This window comes from Dromaius novaehollandiae, chromosome W (assembly GCF_036370855.1).
Source record: "Dromaius novaehollandiae isolate bDroNov1 chromosome W, bDroNov1.hap1, whole genome shotgun sequence".
In the NCBI taxonomy this organism is placed as follows: domain Eukaryota; kingdom Metazoa; phylum Chordata; class Aves; order Casuariiformes; family Dromaiidae; genus Dromaius; species Dromaius novaehollandiae.
The window spans coordinates 46912217-46928243 of NC_088130.1; the positions used below are offsets into that span (position 1 = coordinate 46912217).

Consider the following 16027-nt stretch of genomic DNA (forward strand, 5'->3'; position numbering starts at 1 on the left):
AGCAGAGTTTTAATGCACGTGTTTTACCACGTGTCATTCTTGCTCTGGAGAAGACCATGGAAGCTCTGCCTTATCAGTAAGAAGGTTTTACATCCACCTGATACACTTGAAAATTCGGATGTTGCATTTAGCTATTAGTACCAACTGTCCCTACCTCAGGAGTCTTCCTCAGATGTGTTAACTAAAGAAATCAGTTATTAGCTGTCATCAGCTTTTTATCAGTAGTCTCTTCTGCCCCCCCATGCCCTTGTCTGATCACCTCTTTCAGAGAAAATAAACAAACAAAACAGTAGCATAGATTTCAAGTACTAAAACCTGACTGACTCACAAAAATCAAAATCCATCTTCTTCTAACATTGTGACTGTAGATAATTAACATATTCTTCCTTGGTCTACACACCACAAAACTACTGCTGAGCTCTAGGAAGTAGAAAGTGTTTTGATTCAGCTAGTTGACACTGCAGATTGCTACACCAGAGGGGAATAAACAAGGTCTCCCTAGAAGTAAAATGCCAGCGTGAAAAGCCTTGTGTGCACCGGGGTTCTTCAGCAGATGAAACAACTAACACAAAGGTGGTTATGCTAATCCACATCCGGAAAGATAATTGCACAGTACATAAGACAACTCCCTCCCCGGGGATGGACAGACTGACAGAGACAGACAGACACGCGCCCCCCTCACCTCTCTTCCCAGACTCCCATTGGGAAGCAAAACATTTGCTAGCTCCAGTTTTTCTGCTGCTGAAGCTTCTATTTTGTGTATACGCATGAAAGAACCTGCTGCTGCCATTGCAGATAAAGTAGTAGTGTTTGCTGGAAACCATTACATTAGGTCAATGCAGATAAGCCCATCATTACTCTCTGTTCTTAAGTAGTCATGTTATCTCTGACTTTATTTGTAAAACCTTTTTACTCACACATTAACTTCCTTTAACATCTAACCTGAAATCATATTGCTGAAAGAGATGCAGCTTCATTACAAGAATTTTGTTGCTCAAAAAAAAAAAAAGAGGCTACATGATTTTTCTGAAGTTGCACACACTGATGGCTGAACTATGATCAGAACTATCACCCATGGAAGAGAAAGGCAGCAATAATTAGTTTGGGGAAAATACACTAAAAATATGGGCCAGGCAGAGGGAGCCATGACTACAAAACCAATTCTGTATACTCTTAAGCCCATATCACCGCGCTAACAAAGTTCATATGATCAGTCATGCTAGGCTGATCAAGCACTCAAGGCTGATGCCAGACACACAGAGTAACAAAGTGAGGGCAGCAAACCAGGGCTCCAAGCTCACGGCTGCGTATACTCACCATGTCACGTGAACAGGGAACAGAGCCATCAAACTGGACAACCTCAGGACCGAGTGCTGCAAGCCACCACATATAACATCAATATGGGGTCCAGCAGTGCAAGTCCCTTAGTTTAACACTACCAAACCCATTCCCTTTCTTTGTGCAGAAGACCCATGGTAATCAGTAGCAGAACAACAGGAAAAGTAACAAGTATTTTGTGCCTTTCCTGAGGGACCACCTGTTGGGTAAAAAAAAAATCTTAATCCAATTAGTGCTGGAGTTCTCAGACTTTCAAATAAAATAATAGCACGGTTCCAGCCTCCATGCAACTCGGAGCCCTAAACTCACACCCAATTCATAAGAGACACTGATGGATTTAAGATCACCAAATAGTTTTGAAAAGGGATGGCTTGGCTATGAGAGGACTGGAAAATCCAGCATCTGAAGTGGCAAATCTCCAACTTATTAAAAGCTTTTTCTTGATAATTTTATTTCACTAAAAGTAAACATGCCATTAAAAAGCTGTAATTAATGCTACCTTCCCCTGCCACACACTCCTACTCTGAAGATACTTGAAACATATAGTTTTGACAAATTCCATGTTTTTAAAATAACAGTTGTTGAAATAGAAGTGTACAGTACAAAGTGATTTGATTTTAAGGACTTCTTTAATGACGGAATTTACTACTTTAGTCTTGTTCCCTCTTAATGGAAAAAAGTGACACCTCTATCAAGATGAACAAACAGGCAGCAGCAAGACTGTATCAATAACCAGGAAAGTAGATTGTGTCAAATAATCCAATTTTTTGAAGTTCTCTTAAGTGTTCTACCTTATCGATACTTATTTTATCTTCTCCCAGAATAAAATCAAATAGTCTTACCCTTCCACCTAATAAAGCCACATAGTTGAAATGCACCTCTTTACATTGCAAAGTCAGTATCAATATTACTGTTTACATTTACCAGTTCTTAAAGGAAAGTTTTTTCTTGTTAAGAGATGATAACTGACAGATACACACGCACACACACTGTGGTTGTAGCTCCAAGGCGCTAGCTGTTACAGCTCTGTCCCTGAGCCCATTTGCGTTCAGTTCTACTCACCTCAGCAGCAATGGTACTCAGTTTCCTATATACATTCAGGGAACTTCAGGGGGGAGAAAAAAGAAAAAGCTAGAAAAATATTTTATGCATAACTTAAGTGACCTTTTAAAAATACTGTTGCACAAAAATCAAATACAGTTCTTCCCTAAGCAAACAACTCCCTGATTCCATACCTACAGGACATGACCCAACTTTAACAAACTCCTCCTGGTTTCTGATGGTAGAGCTGGCTTCTTCCGAGAACATCTCGCTGCCACTTCCACCAAACTCTGCAGACAAGACAATGCCTTGTTTCGGCTACACAACTTTACTGTTCATAAATTATGCAGATATTGTTACAAGTTTTAATTGATTTCCAGACTAATTGTTAGGTGGGCAAGACCACTGGGAGCATGTAGAGGAAAGGTAAGGTTATAGCTGAGAAGACAGAGCCAAGAGCCCAGCTTGGCATGCAGGACCTTAGTCACCAGAGGTAATACTTAAGGTGTTAAACCCACTGGACTGTGAACCCAGCATGAGCTTACGCTGCAGCATTTTGGAAAGAAAAAGAAAGTTTCACTTGCAAACTGCGCAGAGTTCTAGCTGCCAACCTGTGCCACTGAGTAGTGAAGGGAACTACACGCATCGAAACACATACAGATCTACCTTTTTCAGACAGAATTTCCTTTTAGAGTTTTTGAAGTGCATTATGTATGTAAAATAAAGGAGATGAACAAATTGTACTTATTGAAGGATATCAAGAACATCTGAAAAGGCCTCTATTGAGAAAAAGATGCACTTACTGAACTGTACCAAATATGATGGATTTACATAGGTGTACATGAGCACCAAATGCAGCTTCCAGCTTTAGACAACTGCAGGGGAGGGGACACAGCTCAGCCATTTTGCAAGACTAGACATATATTTGCCTGCAGATACTCTCAGCAAACTCGACCTAGAGCTATCCAGACGGGATCTGCAAAGCCATGCTTCTGGTCATTAACTGTACAAGCTAGTGGCAGCCACAGGGACGCAAATAGAAAAACAGGGACATGATTCCTCTTGACAACTCCAGAGAGATTCCTCAGAGCCTCAAAAATATCAGTGTTAGAGCTGTGTGTAACCATAGACAAGAGTCAAGTAATGAAGGTTTTACTCAACTGTGTTTTCTGTGTCCAACATAGTTTTTGCCTCATAACATTTTACGAGTTTACACTTCATGTCTGTGCATACATATAAAAGCCTTTAAAAGATAATCACCCATGGGTAAGAGCACTTTAGTAATGCACGATGAATACAATATAGTAAAATGGATAGTGATACATTTGATAGAGCAGCTTTTATAATCAGACCATTAAGTGCTTTAGTGGTTAGGTTTTTTGCGCTGTTTTACAAATCCAAAAACCCAGGCACAGAGTTAAAGTGATCAGCAATGTATAGGCAGTCCCTCAGTAATTTCAGAAGGCCTTCTACTTGATCACCTGTGAATATATCGCCACTAAAATTATTTTATTCAAGTGCTATGTCTGCAGGAAAAAGCCTTCAAAGTTAATTCCCCTCATTGCTACTTTAATTATTTTGAAAAGTGTTTGTTTATACTCAAAAATCTTGTGGGAAAAGATAAGAGTAATAACAGTCCTGACTTTGAAGTTAAATAAAAGGTAAATGAAAACAGATCACATTCTATATCCAACTTCTGTCAGTATATGCTCCACAATATCAAAAACAAATTCAAGAAGCTTTTTTGAAGGTTACTGGTACATAAGCTTCATTAACCTCTAAAGAGGAAATATCCATTATGCACATGCACTAAAACCACTATTCCGTGGAATTATTCACATTATTATATATACATAAAGCTCTGGGACCTAGCTTTATATTTACAGTAAACATGTATCTATTGTTATGAGAATGTCTTTTGCCCAAATGTTTATTTAAGCTGCTTAACTGGCTTTATTTGGATCTGAGCAAGTACACACACTCCATAATTATCCAACGACAAACCGCAGGAGGTATCTGTTAGCAACACCAGAGATTAGTTAAAACAGGCCAAGCCATTCCACTTGTCCACACCCCTTAAAGTATAGTGAAGGCTATGTAATTTTTTGTATTTCATTTATGTATAACATCCTTAAGGATTATCATGCCAAATGGTACCACATTCTCTCCTAGGAGAGAGACAAACCTGTTTAGATAAGACCAGAAACAAAGGCAAGAAGGTGCCTAGGAGTAACTATGCATAGGAAGAAAGTTCCTATAAATATCAAGGCAGACAGAAATCACTTTGCCTTGGACAGGCAAGACATCTAGGAGGTGGATTACCAAACTCAAATCAAAACAGAAAGGATTAACTCATCAACAACCTGTTAATTCTCTTATGAAAGCACATTACCTCAATGGGAATCAATGAAGACAGCAGGATTAACAACTGATGAAAGACACCACACCCAGCCATACACAGAAACCTCAACTGAAATGATTTTGTGTGTACAGTATAACCAAAGCTGCAACGCACTCATGCTAATCTTCTCCAGAAAAACACTTTGAAAATCAACAATTGCATAAAGCTCAACACATACTAGAAAAACCTTTAACTGGCTAAACTGTGCTGCAGCTGCTCACTGGAGGCCACCCCATGGGATCAGATCTGAGCTGGTCTGAAGCCAGTTCCCCCTTGGACACATATAGCACAAATACAGTCCTCAACACCAGCTGTGTCACTCTACAGATCTACCCCCTCAGCACTGCACTACTTGCCTATGCAGGCGAGACTGTTTCTGCCACCCTATTTGCGTTGTAGGACCAGGGATTCTGTAAGAAGTCTTTCTTTACATAAAGCTCATCATCAGCCAACTCCTGGATCAGTTTTCCAGAAGGTGTATGGGAAAAGTTTCAGTCTCAAAGTAACCTCTCTACAACACAATCCATTAAAGCTCCCATGTGGAAAGATTTAAAGAAAAGACATTAATGTAATTAGGAGGAACTCACTAGTATTAAAGTCATTTGTTTATAACAGTGGTAGGTTGGAGGTTTTTCTTTTTAAAAAGCTATGCAGGTAGCATGCAAATTTCAGTAACTGCAACCAGCTACAGACAAGACACTAGCGCACACACACTTTGAAAAATGTCCCCTATTTGACCTGAACAGGAGCCCTGATTCTCGGAGATGTTCACTTTGCTAAACTCAATTCTGACTTTCTTTTATAGCACCAGATCTGTGACTTAATACATATACAGTTGTCATCTGCAGTTTCTGCAATTTACTTTTTCTTAGTTTAATCACCATGTCAAAAACACTGCTTACAAGTGTGACATTGGGAAAGACAGACCTGGAATGAAAGTGTTTTAGTTCCTACAGCTATAAAACTTGTCTGTACCTGCTTGTAAATCACCAGGGCGCAATTAGCTCTTGCGCTGCTGTGTGCGAGGTACAGTGTGGCAGCTCCTGGCACAGCTGGGCTCCGAGGCAGCACGCAGGTGAGGCGACGCAGGGCCCCAACCGCAGGGCCTGCAAGTACTCAAACAGCTGGGAGGGTGTACTGCTTTTCCTCAGACAGACCTGCATCTGAAGTGCCTGATGGCGTAGTTCTAAGTTTTACGCATTTTTAGCACACCTCTTTCTTCATTTTGTGTCTAATGGCCCTGTTAACACAATGCTAATAGTCACATACTTAAAAGCATAAAGGTTATTGAACACTATGGAGAAGGTTCCCCTTGCACAAGTCATTCTACCTTAAATGAACCTCTCTCCTCATCATCGTCTTCAGTTATATCCTTTCATATGTCAAGCTTCACAGCCTTACCGTTCTCCTGCAAGTCTCCTACTTTATCTGCAAGATGAGATCTGTCTGTCTGCAACTCTTAAGAGTTTCAGTTGCCTCAGTTTCCAGCCAGTAGTTGTTACCCCTTATGAGAATTTAAAACCAAAAATGCCGAGTTTGCATGGAAGCAAACCAGGGGAGATTACAAAATCAGCTGCCAGGAGGGAAGGTAGTATTCAGCACAGTGTATAACAACATCATAAACCACTGCAGATCTTCTTCAAGCCAAGTCATCTTTCTGAGAAGACCAGATGCCATACAACTACTTTAACACACACTTAGTTTGAGCTTACGTACCCTCTTCTCAGCAGAGCTCTGAGCAATGCTGAGCCCAAGCTATAATTCTAATATACAGCTTACGGTTCAGCAAACCCCAGAACTCAACCTACCCACAGCTGATGACTGTCACTGCCCTGCAACTGCCAGTAAGTGGTATGTCCAAGTTCACCTCCTTGCTGCTTCTGCTACTCAGCCTGCAAGTTAGACTCATGTTTTCTAAACACATCAATAACCCATTCAAAGTGCAGTACACAATTTATTGCCAAGCTACCCCAAGCAAATCAATGGCAGCTTTAACTTTGGAACATGTTCTCCAGCAGCGTAGCATTATCACCACTGCTCCACAAATACAACAGTGTTTGAACAAATAGGGAGGGGAAGGAACCACTGATAACAGGTTAAAACACATCCACAGGGTTTACGCTAGCCCATGTACTTATCAAAACGGTAAAGTCCCAGTCGAGCTAAAGGTTTTCCCATGACTTCTTGTAAACAATTTATTCTGCTAGCTAGCTCAGAGCACAACATATCATGCACACTCCCTCCCTCTCTTCCCTGTTATGCACTAAGCATGAAACCTGAAACACAGCATGAAAGACATCTAAGACGTTTTTGTTATATGGTCTGAAAAACGGCCTTACAATAAAAGCATCCACTGAGCCATAGCTAAAACATTATTACATTCTAGTAAAAGTTTCCTGAGGTAACAATGAAATTCAAATTAGTAGTTTAGTGCAGTAGTTCATCTGCTCCATTCACCCACAGCCCTCTTCCTCAGGGTAGCAGGGCTATTAAAAACAACAGGATCATTAATAGTCCAGGTGCAATTAATTATACAGTCCCACCAGCATGGCAATGTGGTCTCACAAAGAAAGTTTGTCACTCACTATATAAGCATTACGCTCTGGGGATTAAGGGGGGAGGGGGAAGAAAAGGAGATACTGAGAGATGCACGGTTGTTACAATACAATACTGCAAAGTGCCTGCAATGCACAAGTTTTTCAACCAAGCAACATGGAATTCATCTTCCTTGCTTGACTATACAGGTTGCCATCTTATAATCAGTTATTTTCATCCACATTTAATCTTTCTGGAAGAGGCCTGAGTAGTTTGTTTACAGCTTCTTTCTTTTTTTGCTTCCACTGAAGGTCACTTACAAGAGCTGTTTGAGCTTCTAAGAAAAAAAAAAAAATTCCTCTACAAGTTCAAGCCCATAGATGATACTAGCATATTACCAAAAAAAGTGTTTATGTCTGCTTCCCACTTGAAATGTGGAGGCACTCAGTAAAGACAGGATAGGCTGTGGCAGGGGCTGCCAAGCTAGTTATACAACACCACAACACTCGAACTTTAACCCTTGATGGATTTGCAATTCACTTGTGAACGGAGCAGGTCCATAAGCCCAGTTATGTTTGGGCAGGAGGGCAGGATACTCGTCCCGCTGCGGCCTGGCTGGGGCAGGACACACTCGGGCAGGCAGCTTGGGCAGAGCATCCCTCTCAGCTAGAGCTCTACAGCCAGTTACTTGGATCAGCAAAACAAAAGTGAAAACAGGTTCCTGGCTTGATACCAAAGCAGAGACTGTTTGCCACCACTTCACCCACATTTACTTTCACCTCCTCAGCTTGCTTGTTCTCAAATACCAGCATCTCCCTCCTTCCCCTCTCCTTTCACTTAACAGAGTTGCCAGCATTTCATGATGATAAGCACAAGTCTCCTATCAGTCACACATCTTAAAGCCTCAGCACACCCAACCACAAAAACCTTGTTTCAAAAAGAATTTTAGATCCCACAGCTGCAAGAGAAAAGCTGAAAAACACAAATCTTGACAATGAAACAAGAGAAAACAAAAATCGCAGGCTTTAGACTGCAGAGGCTTTGAAGACCATGTCATGATTTTTCTAGGGCCTTAGCAACAGCAAGTGCATATCACTTGTGATACCGCAACACTCAGATCACAGTGCTGCTGGGCTTGGTACTGCACCAAAGGGGAGGGTGGGGGGAAAATAAAGAAATAAAAAATGGTATTTGCTCTTCATCCTTCCCTCTTCCACTTATCAAGCTATTAAAAAGACTGAACTCAAATCAGAGGCTCAACAGGCCATTCCCAACCCAGCAGTAAAAACGGGCAAATGGGCAGAGCCTGCCTCACCCAAGCTCTTAACAACAGGCATCTGCTTCATTGCATTGGGCGTAATGGAAAACCTTCACCCTGGTGTGAGAGCAACTCTATTCTGAGGAAGCTTTAAGAGTCTTCTAGGAGTCTGTATTCCTAATTTTCCCAGATTCATTACATCTGTTTTCATAAGCCCCTGAATTCTGCACTTCAGATTTTTTGACAGTGCTGCATAACCCAAATAGCAAGATCAGACATCAAGTAAATCAATATGCGTTAATGCTTCAGCATGGCAATGTGCAAGGCTGCAGTTGTGCTTTTTTTTTGGGGGGGGGGGGCGGGAAACAGTTCACAGTGTGCAAAGACAAGGGAAAAGGTACCCCATTACATAGATTGCCACAGTAAAAGGCTCTCTAGTTCCTCAGATTGCTAGCCTGAGTATGTTATTTACACTGCAGTTTACAGCACTCATTTTATACCTCAGGGAGGAGCACCAGCCCTAAACTTAGGACTCTTATCTCTTTGTTCAAACCCAATTTTATACAAGCTATGTTACTGCTAGCAATGTGGCCCCATCGTATGGGGCATCTTCATAACACAAGCACAGCACCACTTTATTCTATTTACTGACATTCAGTTCAAAGCTGGTTTACATCTAGCCAAAACGCTGCCAAAGCAAAGGTAGCAAAGATCACGCAGGACTGACGCTGTCCTCCTTGTGATGAGCTGCAGCTTTTCAGAGAACATGTTTCTTCACATGTTCTCTGTTCACATTTTCTTCAACACATTTTCTTTCACAGTTGAACATACAAATACTAAGGGATCCTAAAGACTCATCTCAGGACTATTTCTTCTTGGTTGTAAACTTTAAAGGGCACAAAATGCCCGTTCAATCACTTTTTATGAACGCATTCAAATTTTGTTCTGAAGACTGGAATTATCATTTCTTCACCCACTTCTTTCCAGGAAGACGTTAAGTATCTAAGTAGTTCTGGCACATGAAAACAGAAATGCAACTCAACACATGAATCTGTTTCTTCAGCTCCCACTTAAGTGAGAAGAGAGATGCTGCAGTTATTGCCTTACTTACACCCACTAAATGTCTTGAAAACAAGCTCCAAAGAGCTGCAAACATTAGTATAGATAGCCTAAAACCTCAGGCAAGAGCACACAGCAACATTTGATAAAGCCCACAATCATGAGTCTCTCCCCATGCCAGGGTGCTTCTGGGACAATTAATGGTGCACATCAGCACACACCTTGCAGCTCTACCCAGCACACACAAAGTTTAAAGTAGGAGGGAAACATACAGTTTTGGGTGCTGAAAGCAAATCATAAAGTGTTTAAATGATTGTTGAGTCAGCCCTACAGACTTAAAGGGCAAGGTGTTTAACTTTGTAAGTAATATCACAAATATAACTAAAAAATAAAGAAAGTGGTGTTTCTCTGGCTCACATGACAAGAACAATTTCGTGGCTGCACTAGGCTAGACGAGCGTTTAGTTAATCCCACTGCAATCGTTCTAACACACAGAAGTACACATCGCACGACAGCATTTACTCCTTAGCGTGATCTAAGGATCGCACTAACAATTAGGCAATTCATCTTTAGGTAGCTGCAGCATTCAGGGTGCACTACAAGAGGGAACGATCCATCACTGTCAGAGACAAGAAAGTCTGAAACAATTAAAAGGAAAAAAAAAAAATCTATCTGTGGTATCTCCCACATTGTCTAAGCATGTCCCACGGCTAGTACTCTGGCAGGAAAAGCTTGCGGGGGGGTGGGGGGGGGGGGCAAGAAAAACTAGTTTGGTCATAGTGACATTTTGACAGAAGCACCACCATCTTCATTACCTACAGATGCACATGTAAACATTGTCATCACATCACACACTTGTCACTTTATCCCAAAGCATTTTGATTTCCCCCTCCCCCAAATAAACTACAGTTTTATCGGGTGAAGAACTGGCAGGCAATCTGTGAGGCTAGAGATGCTACAGCTCTCCAGTGGACATATGCTTAAGGATAAATGTGTGAGAGAATAGTTTTTAGGGCAGCGTTCTCTTTGTCACCCCCTTCACCTTGCCATGAATACTTTCATGACAGGATCTTCATTTCCCGGTAATTAATTCCCTCCATACAGCTCTCCTGAAGTCACAACAGACTGCAATATAAACAGCAAGAAGGCAGATGCAGGTGAACAGTAAGCAGCAACAGATAAAGCTTTTGTAGTTCTCATGCTGCACTGTGACGGATCTTTTTAATAGAAGAGACATTAAGTAGAGATGGGGGGAAAATGTAGCATATCAACTCCAAACATCAGTGGACATTTCTCATGAGAAAAACCTGTCTTTTCAATGTAGGACCAACTCTATCAACTCTTGATAGCCACTTCAATACCAAATGTTTCAGTTTCAGAGCATGCATTACAATTATTTGAGAACAAAATACCACATATTTCCCTAGGTTAAAAGAAAAGAAAAAAAAAAGCCATCTAAAATAATGAAGAGGACTCACTATGTTAATTTGGGAGATACTGGCAGGTTCAGAAGTTTTTGGAACCATTTCAGGCTAAGACAGCTGTGCTGTATCACCAAGTATTACCCCTCTCCGAAAGGCTACTGACGCTCCCAGAGCACTTACTGAGCTCTGGTAAGCAAAGCACACTCCCAGTTACTGTGACGAGGTTCGCAGAAAGATAATCCGTCAGCAGATCAGCTGACAGAGATGGAAAAGACAGACAGCTCCGAGGGACACAATCTCACCTTCCCGCACAGATCCTTGAGATAACTGACGTAGACAAGGAATCTGTAGCTTGCCTTCGTCTCTTCTTTTTAAGAAACATGATGAACCCAAGTGAGCTCTTACCTGCTCTGTAAAACATGGACTAAGATTTGGAAGCCTCCATCTACAAAGAACATTTACCATACTTGAGTGAAAGACCATAAGACATTTTTAATGAGAGAAATCTAGGCAGCCAATGACATTGGGAACCCTTTGTTTCAATAAATGTAATAAAACAAGCTCCCTGTTCCCAGTAATTTTTTTGCCAGAAGACAGACTAGTATATGGAGGATAGAAATGCAGTAGAAAAGAAGATGGGAAAAATTATGAGTTTTTCGAATTTACCCCTTTCCCTGTAATCCCAGTCTATATTGACTTCAAACAGAAGCAGCAGCCACACTCATGCTGTTCCCCAGCCTTGCCTCCACACTTCGGTCTGGAAAAGACTCTCTACAGCTCTTCTTGTAGGAAGCAGAGCAGAGCAAAGTCCAGTAAAATTAAACACCCATGCTGTATTAGGATGTATTAGCCCTTCTCTATGCAGTGTTTGCCTTTGGTGTCCTTCACCATGCAATCCTACTCCTACCTGCTTCTGTCAGCACACTTTCACCACTCACCTCACAAGAGCACAAGCAAATACATTGCATTACTTCATTAACATACTATTACAACACTGAGTTTCAGGTGTTTGCTAGTCACAGCATTTCAAGGCACCAATGCTGCAGAAAGTCTTCTCACATCAGGTTATAATCAAGTTTCATTTTCATGCATCTAAGATATTAAAAATCCTTAATAGCTGATGGTGAACATCTTACGAGCTACCATTTGTTCTTGCATACATGACATAAGAGAGGAAAGACTGCTTCTTTAGTTATTTCACAAACTTTTTTTTTTTTTTAATTTAAAGTTTATGGAACAGCAGGATGAAATAATGACGGGGGGGGGAAGGAATGATATTCTCTCTCTTCCCACCCTGCCATTCCTTTCCCCATTCCCCTCCAGGGATTGACTCTTTCAGACATGATACTCGTAAGACTAATTATCAGTCTTCCAATTTACTATTTAATTTCTGGACTGTGAAGAAGCAGTCATACTGTAAGCGACAGCATCAAGTTTCCCCCATTGAGCTGGGGAGCTGAACCATTCATTTTGGTAGAATATAAACATTCACATCGTTCTTCAGCAAAGGACCTAAACATTATAATGGACCACAAACTGCAACAGAGCAGTTTGGGCTGTATAAACAATAACATCGCTTGAGAGACATCTGAAGTAATCCTTCTGTTCTAGTCAGCTCTGGCAAGGCCTAAACTTGAGTAGAGCATCCTGTTTTTTGATGTCACGCTTTAAGACAGATGTGACCAGCTGGAAAGAGTCCACAAGACAGCAATGAGCATGATCAGATGTCTGGAAACACATTCTATAGGGGAAGATTAAAGGCACAGGGGTTGTTTAGTCTAAAGAAGAGGTCTAGGAAGAGACAAGATCAGAGTTCTCAAGTATGTTATATACAACGTCAAAGGGGAATGAAGAGGTCTACTGGGAATAACACAAGAAGTAATGTGCATTTCCCCCCATATGTACTATTTCCTAACTATTCATTTATAGATTTAGTTTGAAAATAATTCTTATGTCATGGCTCTAAAGAATTTACACACAGTCTACTGACAGCTAAAGTAGCAACAGCAGAGGTAACAGGACCACGACGACTGCCGTCTGAAGGATACTAAACGGCAGCGACAACAGATTCAATTCTGCCAAGTTGGAAACAGGAACAAATACAGGGCAAGAGGGGAAATGAAACCTGGAAGAGCAGAATAAAGTGCTGGTGATCCATAAAACTAGAATAATTCATAAAGCTGGAGAGAACATGCAAGCTTTCATTATTTGACATTAGTTAGTAGGATGTCAGTGTGAAAATGGTACCGTCAAGCACTTCCCTCGGTGCTATGCTTTTGGCAGGTAGCACGTACAGAAGTGTCTGAATCATCACTGCATTTGTCTTGAACCTTACTCTCATCCCTCACCACCACCCTTACAGCTTTCAATACACAAGTCACAGCTGTTATTTCAGTTTTACATTGGCATACATTAGTTTATTTCCATCCTCTAATGCATTTCTGGGTCCTTGCACAAAAAAGGATGATTCCACAGGGTGATTTGTCAGGTGGCTCTTCCGTTAGGTAGGAATTCAGCTGCAAGCATTGACTACCCCAAAATGGGAAGACTGGCAAAACCGTATCACAGAAGGTAAAGACAAAAAAGCTTGGTTTCAGGTAATGAAGCAATCTAGCAGAGGTAATAAAGAACAGAGAAGACGGCAGTTATATACACCAAGTAATCTTTCCCACTACATTAAAATTAGTTTATGTTGACTGTTCTGGCGTTACTTATAGCAGAGGAGGTATGAATTTACCCATCTAGAAATGCCAAGTTCTACTGGCTTTTAGCAGAATTAGATGCCGACTTCTTTTGGGGCTTATCTTCCCTATACTTTCAGCTCAGAAGTTGTCTGTAATTCATCTCCAAAGCACACACAGAAATAACCAGGCTTGACTGGAAGGTAGCTGGTCTGCCAGCGACTGTGAGGTGAGCTAACTGAACAGACGGCCTCTGTGTATTTCCACACAGCATTCTGCAGGCTCACCAGCTGAGCTGCAAACCAACTGGACACCACACGCTTGTGGTAAAAACAGCCCCAAGCCCACGCGTACAAGACCCGCTGAGAAGCGAGCTATATTACCCCAAGGTGAGCAGCACGCTAACAGCAGCTACAGAGCTCCTACTCAGTTCAGAGAATAAAGCAAGTCTGCATGTCTTTGAAAAAAATAAAATAAAAAAAGATGTGGACATAGTGTCACTTATTTTGCTACTATCCTAAATGCACCCAGGGTAACTCCACCTCAGCCTTTGTGAGATCGTGCAGTTGAAACACACCAGGAAATTAATCCATTTTGAGTATTTAAAGAAAAAAAAGGGATAGTTATTTTTAGATCCAATTCACCACGCTGTCCTACAGTTGTATCAATGCAACAGAAGAGGCACCAGGGAAGGAGGAGAAAACAGCAGCTATACAAATAAGCCATTGCTCTGGAGGGAAACATTCCTGAAAACCACAGCTTAACTAGTGGAAATAACTTCAGCCAGGGCTCCACAGACATCCCTTTAAAACGCTAGGGTCTTCCAAAACTCTTGCCCGACCAGCTACATAAAGGAGCAGAATAAAGAAACATCACCTAGGAGGAAATTAAGAAGTTGCCCACAAAAAAGGCAGGCGTCAGCCACAGAGCTGAGACACACGACAGACCACGCAGAGGGGCGATGTCAGGCAGCAGTCGGACCCAACAACTGGTCTGGGAGTCGCAGCGAGGAAACACCTTTACAAAGTGCGAACCACGCTGCAAATACAGACGCAGCTTCAGACACAAAAGGGCGATTTTACCGTAACGTGGTTCTGCTACGAACGCTGTTAAAGGTACTACAGCGAGATCACGGGGGGGACAGCGCACGCATGGGTGCATCGCCCGCACAGCTGCTCCGCAACCCGCAGCCTGCCCTGAGCCCCCCCGAGCGCGCCGGGGCAGCGCGGGGCTCGCCCGCCGCTCACGCCTGGCGCTGCGGAGTTTCGCCTCACAGCCCCGTCGCCCCCGCGGCCCGCCGCACCTCCTCGTCCCGCTCCTCCTGCGAGGCGTCGTCCGCTTCCCCCCCGGCGGGGGCCGCGCGCTCCTCGCCGCGCCGCCGCGCCGCTGCCGCCCCGCCGGGGGCCGCCGCCGCCGCCGCCGCGCCGCCGGTGCCCTCCTCGGAGAGAGTTTCCGAGCCGGACGAGGAGCCGGAGCAGGAGGAGCCGACGCAGCCGGCGCCCCGCGGCCGCTCGGGCGACGCCGAAACTTTCTCGGCCATGGCCGGGGGGCTCCGAGCCGCACCGCGCCGCGGCAGCGCTGCCGGGCCGGGCGCCGCGCTCAGCGGCCGGCGGGCGGCGGGGCGGCGCCTCGGGGGGCGGCGCCGGCGCCGCGACGGGCAGCGCGCCCAGCCAATGGGCGGCGGCGGGGGCGGGGCGGCGGCAGGTGACCGGGGGGCGCTCGGGGCGGCTCCGCGTGGGCAGCGCCGCGGCGGCGGCCGCCGCCGCGGCGGTGCCCACGCGGGGCCGCCCCGGCGAGTGGGAGCCGCCGGAGCAGGCGGGTGTCCGCCGAGTCCGGCACCTTTGCAGATCCCCCTGGCCCCGCCTTCGTCTCCGAGGTCCGGAGCGGCTTTACGGGTTATTAGATTGATGGTGGAAGGAAAAACAGCTCAGTAAAATTCTCCAAGTCTTAGTCCTTCTCTGCTTTGATGAAGGTATTTAAAACGGGGTGGTAGGTGGTGACAGTGCTCATAGTCCTCCATGTCTTGCCACCACTTAGATCAGGCCCTTAAACTGCCTTGAAGTTAATTTGTCGGGGAGGAGGGTTAAAATAGTCACTTGGGACAGAATTTGGCCCAGGAATTTTCCTGCACCCACACTTACTGAGAAGAAAATATGAGATATAAGCAGGAAACAGAAAAATCTAATATTGACTAAATGCATTACATACCACTCCAAACCTAACTGTCTTTTTTCTTCGTTTTAACTAACAAAAGACAAAAGAGTTGCCCTTCAGTACCCCAGGCTCTGCA

The 16027-nt window shown here is 43.4% G+C and overlaps 1 protein-coding gene across 4 annotated transcripts in view; it reads right to left on the bottom strand.

Annotated features, from left to right (window-relative positions):
- Window positions 1-15362, bottom strand: part of LOC135323508 (microtubule-associated serine/threonine-protein kinase 4-like) — a 290162-nt gene extending 274800 nt beyond the window's left edge. For all 4 annotated transcript variants that reach the window (XM_064500494.1, XM_064500493.1, XM_064500492.1 and 1 more), the window contains exon 1: window positions 15041-15362. In XM_064500494.1, coding sequence (XP_064356564.1) covers window positions 15041-15277 — 237 coding nt within the window. In that variant the 5' untranslated portion in view covers window positions 15278-15362. The remainder of the gene's footprint in view (window positions 1-15040) is intronic.
- Between the last annotated feature and the right edge of the window lie 665 nt (window positions 15363-16027).